The sequence below is a fragment of the Chaetomium fimeti genome (assembly GCF_033439085.1).
Source record: "Chaetomium fimeti strain CBS 168.71 chromosome Unknown B0H64scaffold_4, whole genome shotgun sequence".
In the NCBI taxonomy this organism is placed as follows: domain Eukaryota; kingdom Fungi; phylum Ascomycota; class Sordariomycetes; order Sordariales; family Chaetomiaceae; genus Chaetomium; species Chaetomium fimeti.
The window spans coordinates 2,177,109-2,202,688 of NW_026944332.1; the positions used below are offsets into that span (position 1 = coordinate 2,177,109).

A 25,580-nucleotide genomic window follows, 5' to 3' on the forward strand; every position below is an offset into this window, starting at 1 on the left:
TTCCTCCTCAAGGGCGCCTGGGAAATCGGCCAGTGGCTCGGCCGGGAGCGGCTGAACCAGCATGAGCTCCTCGACTGCATGGAAAAGGCCAAGGGCCTCGCGTTTGCCAACAGGAACGGGCACGACTTCTTCGACAAGGTCGTCTCGGGCACCGACGCCCTCCCCGTCGGGCCCCTGTTCCTGCAGCAGTCGGGGTCGCTGGGTCGGCTCATGGCCGGCGACCCAAACCTGAACTGGATCGTGTCGACCGTGGCCGGGCTTTTCCAGCATCACGGTGATGACCGGCTCGTGGCGGCGAAGGTGACGGGGCTCATCATGGGAGTCCACCGGGCTCAGGGGCAGGGCCAGGGGCAGGGAAACGAAATCTCGGCTCCTGCCATCGACTCATCCATGTACAATTCGACGCACTCGAGGCTGAACGCCGTTGTGACGAAGATTGTCTCGAGCGTGTGGTTCAACGTCGTCAACGTCGGCTGCGACACCATCCCGCTGCCCCAGGAGCTGCTCGACCTGTGTCCGAAGGGTCATTACCTGGAGCCCGGCGACTTTGGCCTCGTCATCAGCACCATCCAGACCCGTTGCCGATCCAAGGCCGTCCTCCGCACCGACCACCTCTTGCGGGATGTCCTCCTGTGGCTCCTCTTGCACTACGATGGCACCATCATTGTCAACGCGGGCGGGCAGATCGTCTACCGCGCCGACCTCGGGAACCGTCACCGGGAGCTGGAAGTGCGCGTCTCATCCGTGTGCTCCAAAGATCCCGGCTGTGAGGCCGCCGGAATGGAGTCGTACAAGATCCTCCACGACATCTCGGGCAGCTTTGAGGAGTTCCTCTCGGGAGCTTCCTTCACGGATTACGGCGGCCTACCCCCCCGGCCGGGGGTCAGGCAGAAGCTGTACGACGTTCCCCGGCCATACCCCAACGCCAGCCCAATGTACAAAAAGGAGCTGCAGACTCTTGTAAAAACCTCTGCGCAGTCGATTCTGCGATGGCTGCTCAATGTTCCGTTGTTCGGCACGTCGTTCCCCACCGGGCGAGAATGCTCTACCCCGGGCTTCAGTGCTGCACCGAGGGGGTCGGCGGAGGAAGGGGGCATGACGGTCGCTCTGGTTCTCGAGAGGATCCCGGCCATGGTTAGCCTGCGATGGGGCGACCCGCCCGCTTCTTTAGGTATCATTAGCACCTCTTCGTACTCCCGCGGTTTGTTAGGGGTTGCCAACGACGAGACCTTATGGACGATGGAGCGCCGGTTTGATATCCTTTCCGATTTCTTCCCGGCTCTCCACCATCTGGAGCGGAAAGTGTCAGCGGATTGTTCGTGCCCGGAGTGCAATGGTAGAAGCATGCCAACTTCTCGTACTTTCCAACCTGGCTGCCTGATGCGGACCGCCGTGGAAGAAGCCTTATTGCTCTTGGCTCACGGTATCGCCGATGGATTCGGTGTCAACGATGTTTCGTCCGTTTCTGAGACCCGGCCAGTTGTCGAAGGTATGGCCGTACTACTCGTGGAACTGATAACGGAACAGAAGGTTGTATGGGACACCTGGTTCACGGTAGCATCATGTGTTTACCCTCGGCTGTCCGTTCGAGACACCCCCTCCGCCGTCGGACCATATTGACGGCGCGACCTCGTTCGCGGCCATCCAGTTTGGAAACTTGGCAACGTCGGCACCTTGGCTAGACTTGTCACGGGAGATTGTGGTCCGAGGATGCTTCGGCTTGGTTGCGTCTAAGGGGCGACTCGGAGTGGTGACGAAGAGCGATCGCCAGGAGACGCAGTTTCGGGCCGTCGAGGAGAACTTTGCCATCATCGAAATCGAACGGACAGAGGATACCGCTTTGTTCTGTTCCAGGCACAAAAAGGCGGCCTCAATTGTGGGTCGTGACTTTCGCTTGGACGAAGACGAGTCGGCGGTGGAAAGCGACGTGATCCTGTGGCAAGCGGACGACAGATTTTACCGGCTCATGCTCCGTGTCAAGACAAAGAACCACTGGCGCGCCGTCGACCCTAGCGCTGCGTTAATCGCGTCGATCAAGATGCCTCACACATCGGCCCGCTGTCACCATGGAGCTGAGCCCCCGGAAATGGCGCCTTCGACCGCGAGGATCTACACTCTTGACGAAGTCGTTGGGAGATGGCCAGACACGATTCAGACCCCCCGTGCTTCCACAGCAGCAGCGGCAAGGAGAAACAAGCAGCCAGATGAGGTCGGCACTTACTACCTGACCAACGTTTTGGACACCCACATGAAAAAGAACATCGCCCTTGCTGTTTCTGTGGAAACGAGGGCGGTGCTCAACTTTCCCGAGCTCGCATGCCTACCATGCACGCTCCGCCACGCGAGGGATGGAAAGAGAGAGTCCAGAGGCAACAAGCGTAGCGAGGACAACGACGCCTCCCGCTATATCATCAATCTCGGGACTTGGCTCGCGGACCGGCATGGTGGCGTATTGCAGATTGGCTCCTCGGTCGATGCCAACGGTGCGCTCTGCTGACGAGACATGTAGAGAATAAATCAGGTAGGTAAGGTAGGTACCTACTTTTTGATAGGAAGAGGTACTATGCACAAATTGTGGATGGCGTTGGGGGGTTGATATTCTTTGTTTCTTTATTGACATGGATGGAAGGTCGTGGTTTTTGAATTCTGCTCGTAGCGATTTACATATGTATGTATGTAACTTTGTATGTACACCTAGACAGACTTTACACAGCAGCCTGACCAGCATAGGTGCTCAGCTCGCGCAGGTCGCCTTACCAACCCCTGTAATCCAGCCTCGCTTGCCCCACTCTGAAGACAAGGCAATGGAGTTGTTTGGCTCAATGGACCCCTGTATTTGTGGACTCATTCCAGGCACAGCCAGGACCTCCCTGGCAACCTTGTTCACCGCGAAGCTCGGGCTGATTCCACTCTCAACCTCAAATCTCTATTGGAAACCTCCCTCTCCCGGCTTCGATTCCCAGCCGAACATAATAATGCTAAGATAAAGAAGCAATCCATTCACCCTAGGGACCACTTTGCGTCCTCACCCACTTCCCGCCGTGCATTGCGTCGCATTGCATTGCATCACATCCCAGTCCCAAACAAACGACCGAGCACCGGGTGCATCGATTCGAATCCCGAACCGGCCGACCTCAACAAACATCTCTCGACCCCTACCTACCTACCGAGGTACCTTTCAGATCATCCCCCGACAGACCCGACACGCCCAATCCCCTATGCAACCTCCATCGTCACCGACCCGACCCACGCACCCCCACAGCCGTAATACAATAGTACCCTCTACCCCTACACTCTCCACAGCGCCGCCTCCCGGAGGACATGCCGCCGCCACCAACCCCGCCGTCTCGGCCGCCCTGCAGGGCGCAACCCTCGCGTTCAACAAGCAAAAGAAGGCCGCTGTAGCGGCTGCGCAGCAGCAACAGCAGCAGCGGGGTGGTGTTGGGCGTGGCCCGTCCCCGGCCAGACCGTCACAGCAATCGCCGCAGTTGCAGCCGCAGCACCAGCAGCAGCAGCATCAACAGCAGAAGCAACAACAGCAGAAGCAGAATAGTGGTGCTGTTGTGGGATCTGGGCCGGCGCCGCGGGGGGGTAACGGCGCGCTGCTGGCTGCGACACAGGCGGCGAGGGGACATTCTGCTGCTGCGGCGTCGCGGTCGAAGTCGGCTGGGGAGCTGCCGGGCAATGTGAGTCGGCATGCGACGGGCGGCGCCGCTGCCGGCGGTGTGAGTGGTGGGATGAAGGAGGTCGGTTCTACTACGGCAACGGAAACGGGGACGGGGACTGGGTTGGAGGGGGGTCATGGGCAGGGTGGGCTGGTTGTGCAGAGGATGCTGGATCTGCATGCGAGTGGTGGTGGTGGTGGGAGCACGCTGCTTCCTCCTCCGGGTGGGAGGTCGGGCGCCGATAGCAGTGGCAAGCGGGCGTCATCGACTTCGCCCTCGATGATTGCCGCTACGCTGGCTGCGAGTCGGTCGGTTTCGCCGGCTAGGGGCCCGATTCCACAGTTGGATTTGAACGGTGGGAAGGTCACTCGGAAACGGGGGCAGAGTGTGGGCGCGGCGAGTGTCGCAGCGGGCACGGTGGGGTTGGGAGTGGTAGGGGGGATGAGACAGGAAGCGGAGGTTCTGGACACGGCTTCTATCCCGCCGACCACGTCACTGGTGTCGCTGTTTGAGGGCAAGAGGGGTGAGGACGACGTGGACCCTGTTAAGAAGAGGGCGCCATCGGTCAGGACGAAGAATCTCGACAGGGACGAACAGGTATCGGCGGAGAGGACACCACAAGAGCCGCAGAGGGCGAAACCGAAACCCACACCCAAGCCGAAACCGAAGCCAGAGTTAGCTACAAATCCTGCTGGGCCGGGGCCGTCTGATGAGGCACGCGAGTCTTCTCAAGGAATGAATCGGTCTGGTGATACGGGGAGAGGCGATCGCAGCGATGGGAGGGGCCGCTCCGAAGAAAAGCCACCCCAGCGCCGTGCTAGGAGTCAGAACAGCGAGCACAAACCGGCCAAGAAACCGAAACCTGCACATCGTGGTTCCCCAACACCCCCGCCGCCCGTTCCTGCGCGAACTCCCTCAAACCACATTTCCTCACAGCCAAAGAAGGCAATCAAGACACCACGCCTGAAACCGCCTACCCCTTCGGTCAAGACATCGTCCGTAACCAAGATGGTGGAGCCGATTGTTCAAGTTACACCCGTCGAGCCAGACGAAGACCAAGTCGACCTATTTCTTGGTCAAAGCCGGACTCCAAAGCCGCGACAAGTATCACAGGGTTCGACTTCATCCAACGACACGTTTGTCTCAGCGTCTTCTGTGCCGTCAGGGGCCGTATCACCAACTAGGGAGGCGGACAACACCCCGCATCGACCTGCCTTGCCAGCACGAAGCCCCTCGTCCCGATCGATCTCAACGCCTAACCCACCGCGACACCCGGCGACACAACCCTCAACGCCCAACCTCACCCTCAGTTCCCTCACCAACGCCATGATGGCAAGCAATCTCGCTGCCGCCCGCCTCACCCCAACCACGCCCTCCCAGCCCCCTCCTCTCCCGGCACCCCGCCGATCGGGTCGGAGCCCGCTACAACCCCACCACACTGCGGACAGCATCCGCTCGCAACTCACAGGCGGAAGCAAATCCCCAAACCACCCGAACCATCAACAGAAACAAAGGACGGGCATGCTCCAAACCCTGCGGAGCCCGCACACCTCGCTCTCCGACGACGAAGACGCGCGCCGACAGCACCACCAACGCCGGCGCAGCAAGGTCCTCGGGGGCAGCAACCGCAAGCACGCGCACCACGAGGGCTCGCGCCGGCGCTGGCGCGACGAGATCACTGTGCGCGAGCGCAGACGCTACGAAGCCGTGTGGGCGAGTAACAAGGGCCTGTTTCTCCGACCCGGGTGGGCCGCACAATACCAGAACAACAACAGCCTCCTCCCCCCGGGACCCGGCGCAACCGGAACAACAGAAGAAGAAACGCACAACCAGACCCGCGACCGAGTCGAAGCCAGCCGGGCCGGGCACGGCGCCGAGGCGGACCTGGTCGTCAACGTGGTGGCGCGCGACATCTGGAGCCGCAGCCGGCTGCCCGCCGACGAGCTGGCCGAGGTGTGGGACCTGGTCGACCGCGGCGCGCGCGGCGCCCTGGGCCGCGACGAGTTCGTCGTCGGGCTGTGGCTCATCGACCAGCGCCTGCGCGGCCGCAAGATCCCTGCTCGCGTGAGCCAGAGTGTGTGGGATAGTGCGGCTGGTGGGCACCATGGGGTTGTGGTGCCGCTTCCTGCGGGTGCTGGTGCTGGGGGTGGGGGTGGGAAAAAGGGGAGGCGTGGGTGGTAGGTCCGGGACCGAGCGAGGGGGGATGGGCGTGTATGGCGGCATCCCGTATCTGAGTGGCTTCTGCTTCGCGCATGTCCTTTCACCGGTGGGAATGGGAAAGATCATGCTATTACGCAAGGGTCCACTAAACTGAGTGCGGAAGGGGTCCGTCCTATGGCGCCGTAGGGGGGACGGGCCGATTCTCTTTGTCTTTAACTCGAGCTTCTTCTTTCCTAGCGTACCTACTGATACCCCCTAGACTAGTACTGGTAATTCATATAGATGAGGGTGGTTTCCTTTTTCAGGGGAAGGACCTTGCCTTGCCAGGTCTTGACATTGTCGTCGATTCGGTTAGTATTGTTCGAAGCAAACAATGATGGCATCCCTCCCGTGTTACCCCCTTGCTTGCCATCCCGTGACGGCAGCTCAGTGCAAGCCACCCGCTACCGATCCGACGCCTCACTCATCTGCCGGATCGCCGTGAGCAAACAAAGATGGAAAGCTTTTCGTGGGATATACCCTCGGTTGCCTGCCTCTGGCTTCTATTCCTGGCAGCTGCGCTCTAAATTTTGCGTCCCGCTACATTTCGGCTGCATCGCGAAGAATTGAACCATAATGGCGGTGCCTCATCTGCACCTTTCGACTCCGGTTGATATACCACCTACAATTTTGATCCTGGGCTTGGTGGTGCTTCTCCTGATACTTGCCTTACTCAAGGGCGTACTCTATCCAACCCTCGACCCGCGCGAGCCGCCACTACTACGGCCCAAGATCCCGTTCATCGGCCACAGCTTGTCTATCGTCTCCGACGGCGGGAGCTACTATGACAGACTCTAGTACGCATAACCACACCCCCATAGCTCACCTCTACACGTTCATCCCCCCCTCTTAATGCAGAAGAAACACACTAACCCCCCCCCCCCCCCCCTTCACACAGCAAATCAACCCACCTCCCCATCTGCACCCTCCCCGTCCTGACCAACAAACTCTACGTCCTCAACTCCCCCTCCCTCATCTCCGCCGCCCTGCGCAACCCGACCCTGTCCTTCGACCCCTTCATCGTGCTCTTCTCGCAGAACGCGCTCGGCGCCAGCGACGCCGACATGCAGCGCCTCCGCGACCCGGCCTACATCCGCTCGGCCAAGAAGCCCTTCTACCCGTCCATGTCGGGGGATCCCCTGCGGCTGATGGTGGGCGCGGCGTTGGAGGATATCGCGCGGGGGTTGAATAGGCTGGGTGTGGGGGGCGGTGGTGGTGGGGGTGGGGGGTGTGAGATTGTTATTCCGCATGTGGGGGACTGGTTGAGGGAGGGGATTTCCAGGGCCGTTGTGCGGGCGTTGTATGGGGGGAGGAATCCGATCACGCTGGGGAGGCTTGGTGATATTTGGTGGGTTGCCCGTGCCCGTGGGCGTGGTGGGGGGGGGGGGTGTGCTTGTGAGCTGACGGGTTGTTAGGGAGTTCGACAGGAAGATCACGGTTCTGACGCTCGGTCTTGCTCCGCGGTTACTGGCGCCGAAAGCGGTCGCTGGTCGGGACCGCATACAGGCGGCGTTGTACGAGTATTATCGGGACGGGCACGACCAGGCACCGGATGTGTCCGCCTTTGTGAGGAACCGTGCCGCGGCCAAGCGCCAGATGGGAGTTCGCCCCACCGACCTGGCCTCGGGCGAAACCGATATCCCGTGGACGGCACTCACCAACACCATCCCCTCGCTTGCTTGGGTCTTTGTCAATGTGTTTGCGCGCCCTGACTTTGCGGAGCGGGTGCGTCAGGAGACGGCGGAGGCCACTAGCCTGGACGGAGACAAAGCCAGCGTTGATATGGAGACGCTCGGGAAGAAGGTTTTCATCAGTGCTGTGGTCCAGGAGGTACAGCGGATGTACAACAAGCTCTGCGGGTATCGGCAAGTGCTGGAGGATACGGTGTTGCGGGATGTGGATGGACGAGAGTATCTCCTGAAGAAGGGATCCAATGCCCAATGGTTCCACGGAGTGCCGCATCTGAGCGAGGACATCTGGGGGCCGGACGCGAAGGCTTTCAATCCCGAGAGGTTCATCGACACGCCAGCCGAGGAAGAAAAGAAGCGGCGCGGGGCGTATATACCCTTTGGCGGGGGTAAACACCTCTGTCCTGGTCGGCGGTTTGCCGTGGCCGAGATCATGGGCATGGTCGGCGCCATCGCTCTGATGTTCGATGTTGAGGGCGTCTCAGTGCCACCGGCCAAGGCGGGTTATGCTGGGTGCGCCATGGCCCATCCGGATTGGAAACCCAACAATCCCCCGCGAGTGAAGTTTAGTCGAAGAGAAGGTTGGGAGAATGTCGAGTTGGAATTTATCGTTTGAGACTGGTTCATGCTTGATTTAAGTTCGGTTGTTCTAGGAGCTTGACAAAAAGCCAAGCGATGGATTTCATTGTATAGAAATATTTGAACTTTGCCGTATCTAGCTACCTTTTCTAACAAAATATCATTTTTTGATGGCGCCACAACCGTTGATCCAAACCGAATTGAAGTTAGATTTTGTCTCGTAGAAAATCGTAAAACTCATGCGAAGGAACCTAGCTTCGAAGCTGCAGCCAACGTGGGGCCCCACATTCTTGACTGCCGTCCCCTGCCGCCCACAACCGCCCCGCGGACCGAGGTACACAAAGCGGAGCCGAGCTCTTGGCATCTCAAACTGCGGGCCCCGGGACAAGAGTTCGGCCTTTATCACCACGAGGGAATCATGCACTGAACGCTAGCGCATTGAAGCCCCCTTTTTATGAAGTTGAGCCCGGGTGTTGACTTCCAGAGCTCCAATTCCAGAAGGCAGCAGAACATCAAGCTGCCTAGCTGGTCCCCATTCCATTGCTCCCGCTTAGGTAGAGCAACCCCGACACAGCTCTTCAGCCTTTTAACGGTTTAACCAAGTAAAACCGACCCCCCCGCTCCCATTGTTTGCGATTCCACCAATCCCCGAGAGCCAGCAACCGAACTCCATCCCGAGGTTCCTTCTTGTTTCCTCGATCCCCGACTCAACATCGCCCACCTGCTGTGGCATATCCCACACCCACACATCTCCCCCGTCAATCAACCCAATCGACCACCAAAAACACACCCACCACAATGGCCGACGCAGCCCCCGATCTCGATGTGCCCGCCCCGGCCCCCATCGCCGACCTGCCCTCGGGCGAGCCGATCCCGTCCTCCACCCCCCCAGCCAAACCCCCGAAGCGCCAACCTCTCCCGCTCGGCGCGCTGCTGGCCGCGCTGCCCTCCAACGCCGACTCCTTCCTCGTCCGCCTCGAGAAATGCCTATCAACCCCCTCGGGCATCGACACGGTGATGCTCTTCATCTGCTACACCTCCAAGCTCAGCGCCTCGGTCCTCACCTCCCTCTCGCAATCCGCCCTACGGCGCTCAGCGCGCGAATGGATCACCCTCATCGCGGCCCTCCCGCGCGGCACCACGGTGGTCTTCTCATCCCCCGCCGCGGCCGCAGGCGCAGGGGCCAAAACCGCCCTCCCGGCATCCGCCGCCCTCGCGCTCACCCTCGCCAAGCGGCTCTCCTCGCTGTCCTCCCTCCTCAGCGAGGCGCGCATGATCCTGCGCCTGTGGTCGCTGCTGGGCATGTACTTCTGGGCGCGCCGCCTGCTCAAGCACACCTTCTCCTCCACGCCCGCAAACGCCAGCGAGAAACCCACCACCACCACCGCAACCCCCACCAAACTCGAGACCCTCCTCGAATACCTCCGCCTCGGCCTCTGCATAACCTTCCAATCCCTCGAGAACGGCGCCTACCTGTCCTCGCGGGGCGTCATGTCGTGGACGCCCGCCGAGCAGGGGCGGGCGTTCAAGTGGAGCGCGCGGTTCTGGGCCGCCTACGTGGGGATCGAGATCGGGCGGCTGGCGGCGGAGCGGTTCGGCGGCTCCGCCTCCCCAAGTGGCGGTGGGTTCCAGGCCAAGACGGCGCGGGAGAAGGGCGAGTGGGCCAAGAAGACGGTGCGGCAGCTCGCGTGGGCGCCGCTGACGCTGCACTGGGGCAGTGAGAAGGGGTTGGTGAGCGATACTACGGTGGGCGTATTGGCCTGTATTCCGGGGGTTATTCAGATGCGCGATCTGTGGGCTTCTACGGCTTGATGGGGAGGTAGTTGGTAGGGGTTAGGGGATGTTTTCGAGGTTTCTGGCGAGCCTTGGGCTAGGTACACCCGCATTGGCAGTCTTGCGTTGCCTACTTGTAAATATTTGTCTCTCTTAGGTTGTTTAGTTGCAAAAAGAACCTTAAATTGAATGCATGTGGTATCACTGTGATTACAACCCCCCGCCCTCTTCTAGACCCCGACTTTAAAATGGCCGTCTCGTTCCAATGTTACCCGGATCCAAGACTTTCTTTCGACCGTTCAACCTTCGCATCTGCATGCAATATCCAGTCCCCAAACCCGGCCCTACCATGCAGTCCCATGTCTCGTAAATCGTTCCCATTAACCTTTCCAGGAGCGCAAACACTCTCTCATGCAGTGCCTACCACAGAAATAGCAAACTCATGCCCAATCCAACAGCTATCGCCTGCACCAGGCACACTGTAACCTTCTCTGAGCCGTTCCCTATTACAGGGTCGAACGGGCTTCCACCGCCGGTTCCCCGACCCCCCGTGTCCTCTGAAGGCTCTGGCGCGCTTGTTGAACTTGAAGACGAACTCGTCGGGCGGGAAGACGGGATGACCGTCTGGATCGGCGGCGGACTAGGGGGTTCTGTGGGAGAGACGCTCGAGGTCGACGTAGACGTCTCGGGCTCCTCTGTCTCTGTCACCGCCGTGGTGGTGGTCGACGGAGGTTGGACTGGAGTAAAAGTGAGCGGCGACGTACGTGAGACGCGCTGTGTAGTGAGGGTGGTGGGTGCTGCCGTCGGACTCCTGCTTGGGGTTGCCACTGGATTCTCGGGAGAGGATGTACCTGGACAAAGCAGCTCTACCAGGTTGCCCAACAGCGCCTGCCCCAATACCGAAATCTCTGAGACCTCTGTCCTGTCGCAAACATACTCGAGATTCGACTCCACCCTCTTGAGGCCCCTCACGCACGAGGCCGAGCACGTACTGCCCGCCACAAAGTCGTTTATCGAACAGCCGGGGATTTCGGCGTTATAGGCTAGAATGCAGCCGAGGGAGATGGTTGTTGCGGTGATGGGCTGAAATTTGGAGAGTGGGATGGCCGAGGCCATCGAAGCCATCATAAGACAAAGCCAGACCCATTTTGAGAAGAATGGCCCGACGTGAATTGCCATCGCGAACTGACGCCAGACTTCCCTGGCTGGTGTTGACAAGGAGAAGGGGCGGACAACTGTAGAACTTGGAGGTCTCCAACCCTCAACCAACCCCGAACGGTCCTTCCCAGTGATACAACCGGCCGGTCGATGATTCTCTCCCCTTTCCCGACGTCCACACCAATGGGCTCTGCAACGGCGTGGCAAAGCTGGCAGCCAGGGCGCCCTGGTTGCGCAAGTGGAGCAATTTCGTCGCCGTGCGACTTCCCGAAACGCGAGTTGTGTCAGAGAATCGTGATCGCGGGAGATCCGATCGGTCGGGTAACCGTGCTAGCCTTCCACGCGAGTGACAGTGTGGTCAATGCGGCTGAAGACGGCTGGGCCTGGTCTCGGATGCTCGCTCAGATGTCTTCCGGTGATGGAGATTCAGTGCGTGCCGCTGGTTTCGGTCATGCCGGAGCCCAGTTTGTCGCAAAGCAGCAGGGGAAAGGGCGCAAGAAATGGAGTGTCACCCCAGGTGGTCTTGTATATCACTCAGTCGGTCGTGCAAAAGGAGCGAGGCAACCGATCGCAGGCAGAAGGTTGATCAGTGGCGAAATAGGGTGTAACGTGATGGTGGTGGTCGAACGGAAAGCGGCCAATTGCGCTCGCAAACAAGCAAGTACAAACAGAGAATGGCAGAAGCACAGCTTCGATGGTTGAGTTTCTCAGAAACACAACCAGAAATTGCAAACAGAAGAAGAGAAAGAGAAAACACGAGGTCGAGGGGCCCGAGGCAACAAGGGAGGAACAAGGCCAGAAAGGTGCGACTCAACTCGATATATCGAGACCGAGGTCGCAACGGTTTTCACACGAGGAGTTCCGAGAAGGTGGGTGCTACTGAGCTGGAGAGCTGCAAGGCACGAACTATGAACCAGTCGTTGCGACACTTGACGCACGTCTGCCCGAGCACTCGAGTCCCTTTTCTCGAGGACCTCGGCCAGGGGTTGCCCTTTGCATCTCCTGTCAGCCAGTCAAAGCTGGAGATTCGATACCAAGCTCTCATCACACGTGTGTGCCCTGCATTCGGCTCGTTTCAATGTCGCCCGTCAGCGCACGAAACAGGTGGTGAGTCGGCGACATCGTTTGCTCGCTCCGTCCTGGGGGGTTGACGTGGAGGCCAATGGGGTTGGACAGGAGAAGTCGGCGGTTCGAAACGAAACAAGGCTCGCGTTTGAAAAGAGCCCCAGATGAGCCCCTAGGGCGTGAATGATTGGTCTGTCGGCGGGTCCACAGCGGGATGCCACATCGCAAGCACTCGCAGAGGCCCACAAAAGAGCGCCTTTCCACCAGCGTTTGTTGCCCTGGACTCAACACCAAAAGAAACATCGTAGCACTGGGTTGTATCCTCGCCGCCCAACGCAACTCGACGACCCGGTTAAATCGACTGTCTCTCTCCCCCGAAATCGACTGTCTTGGCACCGCATTGGGTTTAGTGCAGGTAGGTCAGTGAACGACATCAGCATCGCCAGACTTCGCCATTCGAATTGAAGCAATTTATAATGGTCGAATCGCAAGGAAATACAGTACTCGAGTTCGCTCAGGGGGTAGAAAAATAAAGGTTATTTCAATTGTGATCCCTTTTAGACGATTCTACATTTCCTACTATAACCCTAACCCTAGTTGAACTTCAAAAGTTCATTCCATCATCTTCACCCTAACCCTAAACATAAGTCTAAGCAAAATGGTATTTACAGACTACTATATTATTAAACCATTTCGCAAACTCTGTATTTTCTAGCGATTCAATGACGTTCAATACCTTCCTTAACTGTAAACCTCTCCTACTTATATTTCTTTTGGTACGTTGATGAAGAGCGCTGTACAACTTTGGTGGGAGCTTCACTGACCTTGGTACCTGCCCTAAACCCAATGCGGTGCCAAGACAGTCGATTTCGGGGGAGAGAGACAGTCGATTTAACCGGGTCGCAACTCGAGGTGGAAATGGCCAATTTAGTTACAGTGGCAGTATCCCAGTGCTACTCGATATTTGACACACTGGGGCCGTTCAACGCGAGAGATCTTTGCGCACTGGCATCGAGCGGTCGTTGAAGGGACACGAGAGTATCGAGGAAGCAAGAACTACCGATCCGGGAATGCTCGGCAGAGCGAGCGGGGTTAACCCCTCTGGATTGTCAGAGGTTGAAACTTACCTCGGTAATATCCCACAGAAAGAAAGAAGGAAAGAAAAAGAAAAGAAAACTGCTGTTCGGGACTAGTTTCCCGCACTACCCGACCCCGCCCGAACTCAGTCACTCCAACACCATTTCCCATGTATGAAGGGACATTTACACTACCTATATTGATATCCCAAGCGGCACTCACCTATGCATTATCAGCCCCCTGGTAAAACATATCTTCAATGGACCTTGGATAGAAGGGAAAATAAATCCGTTTCTTCCCAAATTATTTTACTTTGCCAACAACCTTTTTAACGCTCGCTGCCCCACAGTCTCGACCTGGTATCGTTCATTACATTGCATTTTTACAAACTCCTCTGCTCCACCCTCCACTCCACATCCGTGCGCTGCCGTATCGCATCCGCCGGACACCCATCCCCATCCTCATCAGTCCGCCCCGTCCTCCCACTCCCACCATCATCCCCTCCACCCACCCCACTCCCATCACCAACAATACCACACTCCTCATCACTCCCCCTCCTCCGGGGCCTCGGACTCGCATGCACGCTCACATGCACGCGACCGGCCGCGTGCTTGGGCACCAGCTCGAGGTCGTCGCGCGAGTTGGACGGGCTCTCGTCCAGGCGGTTCCAGTGCGCGCCGCTGCCGCTGCCGCTGTTGCCCCCGCCCTTGCGCCCGCCCGTGCCGCCGATGGTGACGATGGCGGCGGAGCCCTTTTGGTGTGAGAGGCCGCCGCTCTTGGAGCCGCCCGTGCTGGTTGGCCAGGCGGATTTCCAGAGGTCGCGGACGAGGGGGCCCTGTGAGGGAGTTATTAGCTGTGTGTTGTGGGGGGGGAGGGAAAATGGGATGCTTCTTCTTCTTCTTCTTCTTACCAGTGTGGGTAGACAGGCCGACACGATGCCGCTGCTGATCTCGATGATGTTCCAGGCGCAGGGGTCGGCTAGCGACCATGGCACGTCATCGGTCGTGTAGGACAAGTACACGTAGAAGCGGTAGATGCTCGTGAAGACGACATAGCTCCCGAGCAGGAAGACGAAGGTGAGCAGCATCCGCTGCCAGAGATTGGTCTTGAGCCGCAGGACGTGGGGCAGCGGGAGGCAGAGGATGGCGATGTCGCAGAGGATGCTCGGGACCGAGATGCAGAGCTGCGTGAGGAACAGGTCGATGCATGTGCCGTCGAGCCACGGCATCCACAGCCTCTCGCGAGGCGTGCATTGCCAGGTGGCCGCGAGAATGCAGGCGATGTTCCAGGCCGTCGAGACGCCGCCGCAGATGTAGCCGCCCAGCCGAACGGAACGGATGGGGAAGACGCGGAAGTAGAAGAGCAGCAGCGAGATCTTGTACAGGTTGACGCCTGTGACATAGATAATCTCGGCGCCGACAAGGGTCTGCGAGAAGGTTAGACTAAGAGGAGACGGTGCTGCATTTGCATAACTAACCTCGTTCAACTGCTGCATCTGTGGAAGGGTCAAGGCTCCTGAATGCAGTCCCAACCCCATCTTAATAAGCTCCAGGTTCATGATCATGTTTCCGACCAGCACTACGAAAGCCGCCACCATCATCCAGTCGTCGATCAGAATGCGGGCGTTTTGTCGATAGCGGGCCAGAAAGCGCAACCCCACGAAGACGCCCGCGAAGACGGTGAAGGCTATCGTCACATCCCGAACGTAACCCCTCAAGTCCTCCGTCAGGTCCTGCTCGGCGGCGAAATCTGTTAATTTCTGCAGGTACTCGCGCTCGGGTCCGGACCGGGAGGTGTCGTTGACCGGATACACCACCGGTGTCAGTTTTGTCGGTGAGCTCATGGCTGGCTGTCTTGGGGGGGGGGGGGGGTGCCCTTGGATCCGTCCGGCTTGGGTCCCTCTAGTTCGGAGGTTACTCGTTACAGCAACATCAAACCGGCACTGAGATGATTACCCATGCTTGCATCTGCATAAGGGCGAGATGTCCCGTTAGTTATAAAGGCTGGCGCAACCTGCCAGGGACCCGGTAGCTCGGAACCAGAGCGTCGGATCGTCGCTTGAAGGCGCCCCCATCCATGGCCTCGATCTGAATCCTGGGGCGCAACATGTCGTGCATCAGCGTTGCTTTTTGCGAGGTCCTTGAAGGAGTTTTTACCCCGAACTCACGCCACGCACGCCACGCTTGGTCTGACGGAGGGTTTGGACAGTGCACTGCCGATCTCTCCCCATACCCTTCTGGGGAATGTCATCCGGGCTTCGTCAGTGGACGGAAAGCTCTTTGGTCAAGCTTTCGGACGGGTTTACCCACAAGGGAGAAAGCGCGACGGTGAGCAAGGGCCCACAGCATCTTAGCATGGGATTATGGGACATGGGCCAACTCCACACCTTGGTTCTTTGGGCACCAGTCGGGTGTCGTCGCGCAGGAGCTCCTGGAAGAAGGGTGCTGTGGGTGCGGATCCCGGAACAGGAGCTAACCAGAGCTATCAAGAGCTCGCATTGAGCTAAATTAGCACCACCACATCGCCTTCACGCGCTATCAACTGCCCCCGTCGACGACAAGATGGTGATAATCTATTGTGCCCACTTCAAGGGGCCTTGGCGGAGGGGTTGGTGTTCAGCCTCTCCCTCGGCGGGGGCGATTGGACTTCGTCGCCGTGAGTTAAAGGTGAACAAACACGCCACGGGAAGCTCTGTGCTCGCCCATCTCTCGGAGTCTGCAACTGTCTCACAACCTTCCCACACCCCCTTTTTCATCCTTCGCGATCTGCATTGTAACCCCGGCCGCAGCTGTGGGTTCCAAGTGCCTGGAGCGACTCACAACTGCCGTCTCCATTGGATATAAGGGGTTCGAGACCCCAAAAAGAAAAAAAAATGCAGCAAGCCACGATCTTCACCTCCCTCTTCCATACCCTTCTCGTCTTGGCCGTCTTGTCCGTCTCAGCCATGGCCGCCGCCACCGCCGCCACCAAGCCCACGATCGTCATCGTCCCGGGCGCTTGGCAGCTCCCAAATGCTTGGGACGAGTTCCGGTCCGTGCTCGCCCGGGCCGGCCACCAGGCGCACCACGTCGCCCTGCCGAGCGTGGGCGGCACCGAGGAGCCCCTGACGGGCCTCCCCGAGGATGTCGCCGCCGTCCGGCATGTTGTCGGCGGGCTTGCCGACCAGGGCGACGAGATTGTCCTGCTGTGCCACTCGTCCGGCGGCGTCGTCGGCAGCAACGCCGTCGAGGGCTATGATGTTGCCGCCCGCCAGGCCGCCGGCAAGGTTGGTGGTGTCGTTCGCATCGTCTACCTCTCCGCCTTCATGCTCCCCAAGGGCAAGAGCTTGCTGGAGATGTTGGGCGGCACTCCCCTGCCGTGGATGATTGTTGACGTGAGTCCCACTGCGAACCCGGCCGTCAAACATTTCCCCTCGCTGGTGCCGAGGTAACTAACGAAACGCAGGGCGACCGCGTCACTGGCGACCCCGCGCAGATGCCCGAGATCGGCTTCAACGACATGCCGGCTGAGGAGGCGGCGTACTGGGCCAAGCAAACGACCTGGACCTCGGCTGCTCTGTTCTCTGCCGCGTCTCAGTTCGAGCCCTGGAGCAACGGGATTCCGGGCGCCTACATCTTCCAGACGATCGACAAGGCCCTTCCGTACAATCTTCAGCAGGACATGGCCCGGCAGCTCGGACCGGATCCGCGCACAGCCACCATGGAGACCGGCCACTGTGGCTTCCTCAGCAAGCCCGATATGATGCTGGCTGCTCTGAAGCAGGTCATTGGAGGAAACTGAGCGATCGATGGGGGTGGGGGTGACAAATGGAGGACTAACTGAGAATGCGGTGATACCCAAATCAGACAGATGAGGGCGCTAACTGTGTTGCCCTATTTAATTGCAATTAATTATATATGGGAGTAAAGTCATGCAAACCTTGAAAACAGTGGTGTCAGCTTTTGTGGTATTCTTCTACTATGAATAGGTGGAGGGGAAAAGCAGTGTGGCCGACAAATGGTTACGCTTATTCTCCCACCACTCCACTTACCGAGTCTCTCCCCTTCTACGCTCTAACTCGCAGTGACGAGCCCCGATAACGAACGGGATGAAGGCGTCGAGGAGACGCAGAGGGTCCGAGTCACAAGGGGCTGCGAAGGCTGCCGTGGAGGGGTGCCGAGGCTCTGAGGCGCTCGACATCCCCCGGCCATCGAGGGGGAAAGGAAAGCTACTCAACAAAAGAAAAAAAAACATACAACACCGAGGATTCGCTGGTCGTCACCGACCCAACTACTAGTTCGGCTCTCACAAGTTTATCGAGGGGAGAGCGGACGGGATCCCGAGTTCTCTTGCGGATATGGTCGTATGTGGTAGTTGGGCGAGCAAGTGTTGTTGATGAAGGTGGACTCCCCAGCTCCACAACTAAAACAAAAATACATACAACAACAAGGATTCGCTGGTCGTCACCGACCCAACTACTAGTTTGGCTCTCACGAGTTTGACTCGGGGAGAGCGGACGGGATCCCGTATTCTCTCGTGGATATGGTCGTATGTGCTAGTCTGGTGGGAAAATGCGGCTTGTGAATGGGGTGTCGTTCCTGATAGTTGAGGGAGAACTCGGCGAGTCCCTGAGGAAGGCAACTCTACGTATCTTAGCTAAAGTGTCGGCAGCTTCATTTATGTGCATCAAAAAGAGTTGCGATAATAGGAAAGAACGTACAGGAATTCGGATACAAATATCAAATCATGAAAGCGACTATGTGCCGCCTGGGCGAACTACCTATCTACTCTAGGAAAATATCGGACACTCTACTCGTGCGCTAATATGAAAAGGCCCAAGCCTCATTATCAAAAATTATAATACACGTAAGATTTCTACTCTTAATATACTCTATCCATGACACATCACAAACAAGACCGCGCGCTAGATGATAACAAGAAAATATGTACACGCTCTGACAACACAATACAAAAGAAATGACCGCTCGTACATACAATTCAAGATCGCTTCTGCCCCATCTCCTCGCCCGCAAACTCATCCCACTCCTCCCCAAACCCACTATTGACCTTCCTCCCGACCCATATACCCGCCGCCGTCCCGACGCTGGCGAGCAAGAACCACCCCTCGAACCAACGGTCCACAAACCCGGGCTCCAGCGCGCTCTCGAGCGCGTCGCCGACGGTGCGGCCCACGTCCCTGGGCAGGTTGCTCCGCATGAGCAGCGCCGCGCTGATGACGTAGGTCGCCGTGACCTGGCCGACCAGCAGCGCTAGGTTGGCCTGGGCCTGGTGAAACAGGCCCGGCGCCCACTTGGCAAAGATGCGGAAGGTTTGCAGGACCGAGTTCGCGCTCGCCGCGAGGATGACGCCGGAGAGCAGGAAGGAGATCTGCCGTGCCCAGGCGATCTGGTCGAGCTTGGGATCCCAGTGCTTGGCGAGCACGCCGAGGAAGCGGTTGATGGGGTCCGACGAGGAAAAAGAGGCGTGTGGGTAGTACATGCGTCGGAGGGTCGTGAGCGTCGTGGCGAGGATGCGGTAGACGCAGTAGCCGGCGAAAATGTACTGCGGGACGGCCAAGAGGCGGCCCAGCACGGTGCCGTCCCGGGCGTGGGCGGCTTGCCTCGATTTGAGCGAGGAGAGAGAGCCAGCGAGGTTTGACTCCATCGTTTCGAGACCGGATATCTCGACTTGGAGGGCCTTGATCTCGGCCGCTTCGCCGGTGCCGGTCATTGTTTTGAGGGACCCGATCATTTTGCCCATTAGCCCTGATCCCGCAGGCGCTCCATGAGAGGTCCCGCCTCCTACGCCGTCTGCCACCGCTTGCGCTTTCCTCTGCAGTGACCTCAACCGATGTCGCTTCGTCAACAGTAACTCGCTCGTCGCGTCGAGCCCGGCCTGCTTCCGGGCAATATCAGCGTCCGTAATCGGCCGCTTCCGATACGTCCGGTCGTCCACAAACGTATGCCACGGACTCGACACGCTCGCGAACCCCGACAACAACGCCATCAACGAGATCCCAATAACCCCAATCCGCTCCAAACACGCCCTCGACAACCCGCCCTCCCCACTCCCCCCAAACCCCTTCACACCAAACCCACCACCCCTCTCCGCAATCTCCGCCCGCCCAATCGTCATCGCAGTACTATCAAACCCCCTCCCGGCCCCCTCCGCACTCGCCAACCCCGCAAGCCGCCACAACTCCTCATCCACCCCGCCGCCCACAACCCCCATCCCCAGCCCCGTCACCGCCCTCCCCACAAACCAAAACCCCGCCAACCACCCGGCAAACACGACCCCCAGCACCGCCCACGCAGCCCTCGAAACCACCCTCCCCTTCCCATCCCTCCCAAACCGCCACCCGCGCGACGCCAGCACGCTCTGCGCCTCCAGGACCGGCACCACCCCGACCAGCATGACCAGCAGCGTGGGCACGGTGACGTGCAGGCCGGCGGCGCGCGCGCGGGGGCCCAGCAGGCCGCCGCGCAGCTCGAGGATCTCGGCGAGGATGAGCTCGGCCAGCACGGCGGAGAGGCCGATGGTGGCGGCGAAGGCCGCGGCCGCGGCGCGGCGGCGTGGGGAGCGCGCGGCTTGTTCGGCGTGGGCTTGGCGGAGGGAGGGCGGGGCGGAGGGGGGGAGGAAGTGGTCTTGGCCGTCGTCGATGGCGATGCCGGAGGAGTTGTTGCTGCCGCTGGTTGGGGAGTGGTGGTGGGAGGTGGAGGGTTGTTGGAGGCGGGCGAGGTGGGGGAAGAGGCGGGTTAGCGCGAGGGAGGAGGCGAGGGCGAAGGTGAGGAGGACGGGGGTCAGGGCGATGGTTGTGGAGAGGAGGGTGTTGTCGTTGGCGCCGGCGGGGGAGCAGGAGGAGGGGCCGCACGATGCGGAGTCGTGGTCGGTGCCGGGCGATGTCATGGTTGTTTTCTTTGTTGTCGTTGTCGTCGCGGTGGGTTCGGGTTCGGGGACGGGGTTTGGAGGACGTCGGCGACGGCGGTTGTGTGTTTGGTGTAGTCGGAAAACGCGAGCATTATATTACCGAGTTGTGATTGAAGCAGATATTTCCAGCGCTACAGGAGGCTAGGCTACCTGGTCATGGCGGCCTTGCGGGTTTGGTTTTAAGTCTCCGTTCGCGATCCGTTTGTTCGTCGGAGTTGAAGTGAAGTGGACGGCTGCAGGCCCGCCGCGGCTTGCGCAACCGGACAAGGGACCCCGGACATGAGCTTTGACCACCACCCCACGCTTCCCCGGAACTGCCCCGCGCGTACCCCCACCATGACACTCCCAAACAGTCGGCTCCAAAAAGCCTCCGGTGTACATAGTAAGTCGGCCGAAGCTCAACGTTTAGGAATAGGTAGTACAAAAGTCATTTGGCAGCCGAAAGAAAGTACGTAGATCTCGAGGGGCCTAACTTGTATAAAGCGTATATAAAACCCGTTGGAATTATCTCTTTATTTACAGGAGGTTTTGCTTTGGTTTCATTCTCTAGTAACTACTCCATTAAATTCATTCACTTGTCCCTTCTCTTGGATACTTGGGCTTCTATATCTTCTTATATCGAACAACCTGGTCTAGAAACCTCAGATAAATACTCTTAACGCCTCTATTTGGTAGGGAACTATTCTGTTTCTCTCCTCTTTCCCTCTCCCTGTCTTCTCTGACTCCTCCTTCTCCCCATTTCTCTGTCGCTCTCTACTCACCCCCTCTCACTCGCCCTCTCTCCCTCGCCCTCTCTCGCTTGAACCATGGAACCCAACCGAAGCTGGCATGATCCCGTAGTAGAGATCTTCAGCAATCTCATCACCCCAGGCGTACGCTACTCAGCCGAGGCCTACGACCTCGCCAACCGCCGCTGGTACCGTCTGAACGTCACCGAGCCCGACGTCCCAGACGACGACTGGCTTTCGGCAACTGTTGCGGGGCACACCAAAGCCCACCACGACGCCCACGGAGAAGTGCCCCCATGGAACACCATCACCCTCCCCAGCCGCGACGGCCCCGCCACCTTCACATCCCTCCCAGACAGCCAAGTCAGCCGGCCCATCCGGACTTCCCTCTCCTACGGCACCTCCCCCACCGACGGGCAGCTCCCAACCACACCAGCCACCTCACTGCAGCACCTCACCTACCTCAGCCGCGCAACCGACCGCTGCGTCTGGCGCGGCCGCGCCTGCGTCTTCAAGCGCGTCGAGTTCGACGTCGACGTCGAGGGTATCGCCGGCGAGATACGCGCGCGGGAGGCGCTTAGGGGGGCGCTCTTGTCGTCGTCGTCGTCGTCGTCGTCGTCGTCGTCGTCGTCGTCGTCGTCGTCTGCGGGGGATGTTGATCTCGATGCTGAGATGATGACGCGGTTCTGCGTTGTTCCGGTGCTGGCGGTGGTGATTGGGGATCGGGTGCCGTGGAAGCAGGGTACGGTTGCTGGTGTGCTGATGCCGTTTTGTGGTAGGGATCTGGAGATGCTGGGTAGGGCTGGGGTGGGAGAGGGGGTTGCGGTGACGGTGAGACAGCTGGCGGAGGTGGTGCGCGGGGTGCGGCGGTTAGGGGAGTGTGGTGTGGTGCATGGGGATATTAAATACTGGAATACGGTGCTGCAGCAGAGGGAGGGGGAGGAGGAGGCGAGGCTGGTGCTGATTGATTTGGGGACGGTGGCGCCGGAGTATGAAGGGGATGTTAAGGTTTTGGGGACGTTGCTTTTGTGGTGTGTGGAGAACGTAAAGGGGCTGAGGGAGGATGTGGGGGTGAAGGCGAGGGTGGTTGCTGCTGCTGCGGCGCTGAGAGCTGGAGAGGACTTTGATGGTGCGTTGGCTTGTTTGGCTGATGAGTAGATGGTGGTCAGTTCTCATCGTTGTATATAAGGAAGAGATTGGGGAGTGAGAGCGATGCGCCCAGGTTTCGGCCAAATTCCGTTGATGTCCAAGACTCGAGTAAAACAATCAGCGCACAGCCAGGAACACACGGGGTCCAACGGGTAGAATTCTTCGAAATACTTTCTGAAGAAAAGATGGCGGCTGAGAGTGTATCATTAATTTACAAAAACATCGCTGGAGAGTACCAATCCTGTGCTGTACAATTACAATGAGGCCGCGCGCTTCCCTTGCCCCAGTTCCGGCTAAGCGTAACCACGGGACGAATGCCTCTATAGTCCAAAGAACAAAGGCGCCGCTCAAATCCCAGATCACAACCGTGCTGTGGTGGTTGGAAGACGTCCGTCTAAACCACATTTGCCGGTTTCACGCATCCTGCCATGTGCCTGTAACGCCGTAACCCCCCTCTCCCAAAAGAAATAAACCAGCTATAGCAGCCTGCTTCTCGGCATCAAGAGACCAAAATGCCGAACCCAAGATCCTCCTATGATTTGGACGCGTCTTCCGGCCCTCTCTCCTGAGATTCGTCATCGTCATCGTCATCATCCTCGAGCGTTTTCGAGTTGCCCGACTTGAGCAGAGCAGCAGCTTCGCCAACTTCCATAGCGTGGAGTCGTTCCTTCTGTTCTTCAAGCCCGGTTTGTTTTCGCGCTCCCGCGGCGAGCTGCTGACTAGAGACGGCCTCAACCTCAAACTCGTCGTCATCATCACCGCTATCCTCCTCTCCACTCTCGGCGGCAAGGGGCGTCGGGGGCGGGGAAAGGGAGGTTGTTCGTCCCGAGGAGGACTGCCCCGAGGGTGACGACCGTCGTCGATTTGCATCGCGGGGATTGTACGGCTTGATGGTGGGATCGAACCTCGCAGGGAGGCCAATGGCTGCGGCGACTCGATGCGCCTCCTCGTCCGGCGATATGCCCTTCTCAAACTCGTATACACTGCTCGCCTCGCTATCGGCCTCGTGTCTTCCCGAGTTGTACGCGAGCATAGCGGCGTAACTCTGTCGCGAGGGATCCTGAGATCGCTTCTCTTTCTTCTTCAACCGCTTGTCGTCTGGCCTGACCACTACCACGGGGATAGGGCTATATTGGAGACAGTATTTGGAGAAGGAATTTCGCGCGTTCATCAGTCCCTGGAACCCTCCCAGGGTCCGCCCCTTAGTGCCGACCACAAGCATGGAGGGGTTGTAAATTCCGAGCTGGTGTCCGAGTTAGCAGCGCCACCACGACATCATATCCAATCGCCGAGAACACCTACCAATTGCTGGAATGTATCGTGCAGCTTTCCGACCGAGTATTCCAGTATGATACTGATGGCCTTATTCAGTTCGTTCTTGGACTTAATTATCTCCAACAGCTTCCTCGCATCCTCCTGGTAGTTCTTGTCGGGGCGAACGGGGTTCTCCATGACTCTCACGCAGATAATCTCGTCGCCGTCGTCTACCATGTGGGTCAACAGCCAGACCAAGGCATATTGCGAATAGTTGTGTTCGTCGACGCCGATCATGAATGTGCGCGATCTTCGTGACGAGTGGTAGCCCTGATGGCGCGCTTGAAGAGTGAATGACGAGGGATTATTCTTGGTCGCTTCCCCGACGGGGAGGTTGTCAAACCCAACATGTTGTTCGAACCTGTGAGGGGGAGGCGGCCTCTCTGTTAGCGTGGCCATGCTGGACTGGAGCTCGGTGGTATGAAGTGGCGGGTTGGAATTCTAGATGGCTGCAGGAAATGACAAGACTGAAAATCGAAGTTGAGAGAAAGGCAGTGACAGCAAAATCTTGCGGGAATTACTTGATCTTGGAAGGGGACCCAAATTGGTAGCCGCCGAGGAGGCGATAAGGGGATGGAAGATGACGAGGGGGGAAACGTGATGTCTGCACATGCGCATCGGGCCATGGCGATCTCGACTTTCTTGACACAGCCACAACCCGGAAGCCCACAAGCGAACAAAAGGCGGGCGGAATCGAATATCGAGGGCACTTCTGCCGCCCTGGCTAACGGAATTAGGCGAAAGGGATGACATCGTCCAGCCAGATCCAGCAAGTTAGTGGGGTTGCGGGGTCGCACGTCGGAGCTTTTGTCGTCGGCGGGACTTGGCCCGGCCTGCCGTCCACGATGCACCGTCGAGCTCGCGTGAGAAACCCGGCTATGCTTCAGCCACTCGCCATGCATCGCCGTGATCTGCCGATGCCCCCTCCGTCCCGTCCTTCTTCTCATGCAACGGCTTTGGTTCGCAGATAGGATGAGCCTCTCCCGTGTGTGGGCCCGGTGCATGCGGGGAAAAGCCGGGGAGACGCTGCATGCTCTTCCCATGTGCGGCGCAACCGGGATGGGAGCACGTTCAGGGACGGCCTCACCACGCCAGCTTGGCACTTGCCTCGCACGTGAAGAGGCGTCCAGGGCTAAAGCGACAGGAAATGCCAAGGGCAGAGACATATGCGGCTTTCGTTGGGAGCAAAAGGGCTCCAGAAAACAAAACTGGCTCTCTGGAGTACCACCACTCGGTTTGAAGGCGTGGGGTAGGGTAGGGGTGATGAACAGCAGCATGTGGTTCCAACAGGGAAAATCGCAAAAATAGGTAAAGCAGGCACTCACCTCACAGGCGAAGGGGAAGACTCCCGTAGCCGCCGATTATCCGTCTTTCGCGGGTGGCCTTGGGGCAGGGACGGGTTTCGTGGTGGCTGGAATGTTACAGACGCGGTTGAAGACTTCCTATGTCCAACAGAAGGGCGGCTGCTGTCGTTAGAGGATTGCCGCGAGCTCTCGAGATGGCACTCCTCTGAGATGGACGCCAGGGTGGCAGTGCTGGCATCAGTCGATACCGACACAAACGGGCGGGATAATCCATTGCGCCTCAGGTCGCCGTTGGGGCGCGACTCGGCCGAGAAATAGTCGGCAGGTCTCGACGGCACTTTCGTACCCGGAGACACATCCGAGTCGGGGCTTTTGGCGACCGGCGAAGATGATGTTAATCGGACCACATTGTCGAGAACCTTGGCCATCGTATGATGGGATCTCGTGTGAATTTGTCGGTTTTTCGAGACTATGCCAGTGCTCGTACGGCCTCACGCAGAGGCCAGCAGAGGCTATCCTGCGACAACAACTCGCATGGGGCTCACAGAACCCGAGCACGAGTGAAAACCTGGCGCCAGGGCACCAGATGGCGACGTTGAAGCCGGCGCGCGTCTACGAGGCGATCGTGGGCGGATGGAGTACTGCTCGTAAGAAATGGCGGAGTCGGTCAACAAGTGGCGGGTGGCTAATAAGGTAGGTATTGAGGTACGGATATGGAGATGGGACGATCAGGTATCCGAGTCGCGTACAGACTGCCAGGCACCTCGCAGGTAGGCAGCGACGAGCAGGTGACAGAGAAATTAGGCCGGTGATCGATGTGGAATGAAGAGTCGAGCGCAAGTTGGCAAGTGCAGGTCAAACCGAACTCGATGGTTCCAGTTATGAGCAGGAGTAATCTGTACTAATAGCTTGCTTGGGTCGAGTGTTGGAAGGAGCTTCCTGCGGGGCGGGGGCCAAGTGACTTAAAGCTGAGGC

At 58.7% G+C, this 25,580-nt stretch overlaps 10 protein-coding genes across 10 annotated transcripts; 5 read left to right on the forward strand and 5 right to left on the reverse strand.

Annotated features, from left to right (window-relative positions):
• The first annotated feature begins 1,145 nt into the window (after nucleotides 1-1,145).
• On the forward strand, nucleotides 1,146-2,718 carry B0H64DRAFT_396296 (uncharacterized protein). The gene is made up of 3 exons (XM_062803816.1): nucleotides 1,146-1,290; nucleotides 1,362-1,566; nucleotides 1,649-2,718. Exons 2-3 carry the CDS (start codon nucleotides 1,381-1,383, stop codon nucleotides 2,495-2,497), a joined length of 1,035 nt encoding a protein of 344 aa, XP_062659291.1. The 5' UTR covers nucleotides 1,146-1,290; nucleotides 1,362-1,380; the 3' UTR covers nucleotides 2,498-2,718.
• Nucleotides 2,719-3,218: 500 nt separating this feature from the next.
• Nucleotides 3,219-5,846, forward strand: B0H64DRAFT_321582 (increased rDNA silencing protein 4; the record flags this gene model as incomplete). The annotated part of the gene is made up of 2 exons (XM_062800523.1): nucleotides 3,219-3,655; nucleotides 3,731-5,846. The coding sequence occupies 2 exons, from the start codon at nucleotides 3,219-3,221 to the stop codon at nucleotides 5,844-5,846; spliced, it is 2,553 nt and encodes an 850-aa protein (XP_062659292.1).
• Nucleotides 5,847-6,440: 594 nt separating this feature from the next.
• B0H64DRAFT_460490 (cytochrome P450) lies at nucleotides 6,441-8,370 on the forward strand (the record flags this gene model as incomplete). Its single annotated transcript, XM_062807469.1, has 3 exons — nucleotides 6,441-6,661; nucleotides 6,763-7,212; nucleotides 7,280-8,370. The coding sequence occupies 3 exons, from the start codon at nucleotides 6,441-6,443 to the stop codon at nucleotides 8,166-8,168; spliced, it is 1,560 nt and encodes a 519-aa protein (XP_062659293.1). The 3' UTR covers nucleotides 8,169-8,370.
• A 157-nt stretch (nucleotides 8,371-8,527) lies between these two features.
• Nucleotides 8,528-10,095, forward strand: B0H64DRAFT_396302 (uncharacterized protein). Its single transcript, XM_062803817.1, has one exon. It carries the CDS (start codon nucleotides 8,930-8,932, stop codon nucleotides 9,941-9,943), a length of 1,014 nt encoding a protein of 337 aa, XP_062659294.1. The 5' UTR covers nucleotides 8,528-8,929; the 3' UTR covers nucleotides 9,944-10,095.
• B0H64DRAFT_154493 (uncharacterized protein) lies at nucleotides 10,078-11,409 on the reverse strand. Its single transcript, XM_062798491.1, has one exon. The coding sequence runs from the start codon at nucleotides 11,081-11,083 to the stop codon at nucleotides 10,325-10,327; it is 759 nt and encodes a 252-aa protein (XP_062659295.1). The 5' UTR covers nucleotides 11,084-11,409; the 3' UTR covers nucleotides 10,078-10,324.
• A 1,931-nt stretch (nucleotides 11,410-13,340) lies between these two features.
• On the reverse strand, nucleotides 13,341-15,060 carry B0H64DRAFT_154497 (uncharacterized protein). The gene is made up of 3 exons (XM_062798492.1): nucleotides 14,682-15,060; nucleotides 14,115-14,630; nucleotides 13,341-14,039 (listed from the first exon to the last, which is right to left on the reverse strand). The coding sequence occupies exons 1-3, from the start codon at nucleotides 15,045-15,047 to the stop codon at nucleotides 13,587-13,589; spliced, it is 1,335 nt and encodes a 444-aa protein (XP_062659296.1). The 5' UTR covers nucleotides 15,048-15,060; the 3' UTR covers nucleotides 13,341-13,586.
• Nucleotides 15,061-16,076: 1,016 nt separating this feature from the next.
• B0H64DRAFT_417408 (Alpha/beta hydrolase fold-1) lies at nucleotides 16,077-16,984 on the forward strand (the record flags this gene model as incomplete). Its single annotated transcript, XM_062805243.1, has 2 exons — nucleotides 16,077-16,577; nucleotides 16,649-16,984. The coding sequence occupies 2 exons, from the start codon at nucleotides 16,077-16,079 to the stop codon at nucleotides 16,982-16,984; spliced, it is 837 nt and encodes a 278-aa protein (XP_062659297.1).
• B0H64DRAFT_396315 (uncharacterized protein) lies at nucleotides 16,744-17,521 on the reverse strand. Its single transcript, XM_062803818.1, has 3 exons — nucleotides 17,235-17,521; nucleotides 16,817-17,122; nucleotides 16,744-16,766 (listed from the first exon to the last, which is right to left on the reverse strand). Exons 1-2 carry the CDS (start codon nucleotides 17,435-17,437, stop codon nucleotides 17,113-17,115), a joined length of 213 nt encoding a protein of 70 aa, XP_062659298.1. The 5' UTR covers nucleotides 17,438-17,521; the 3' UTR covers nucleotides 16,744-16,766; nucleotides 16,817-17,112.
• A 507-nt stretch (nucleotides 17,522-18,028) lies between these two features.
• B0H64DRAFT_396316 (Abscisic acid G-protein coupled receptor-domain-containing protein) lies at nucleotides 18,029-19,491 on the reverse strand. Its single transcript, XM_062803819.1, has one exon. It carries the CDS (start codon nucleotides 19,412-19,414, stop codon nucleotides 18,182-18,184), a length of 1,233 nt encoding a protein of 410 aa, XP_062659299.1. The 5' UTR covers nucleotides 19,415-19,491; the 3' UTR covers nucleotides 18,029-18,181.
• A 2,986-nt stretch (nucleotides 19,492-22,477) lies between these two features.
• Nucleotides 22,478-23,973, reverse strand: B0H64DRAFT_154554 (uncharacterized protein). The gene is made up of 2 exons (XM_062798494.1): nucleotides 23,290-23,973; nucleotides 22,478-23,230 (listed from the first exon to the last, which is right to left on the reverse strand). The coding sequence occupies exons 1-2, from the start codon at nucleotides 23,698-23,700 to the stop codon at nucleotides 22,520-22,522; spliced, it is 1,122 nt and encodes a 373-aa protein (XP_062659300.1). The 5' UTR covers nucleotides 23,701-23,973; the 3' UTR covers nucleotides 22,478-22,519.
• Between the last annotated feature and the right edge of the window lie 1,607 nt (nucleotides 23,974-25,580).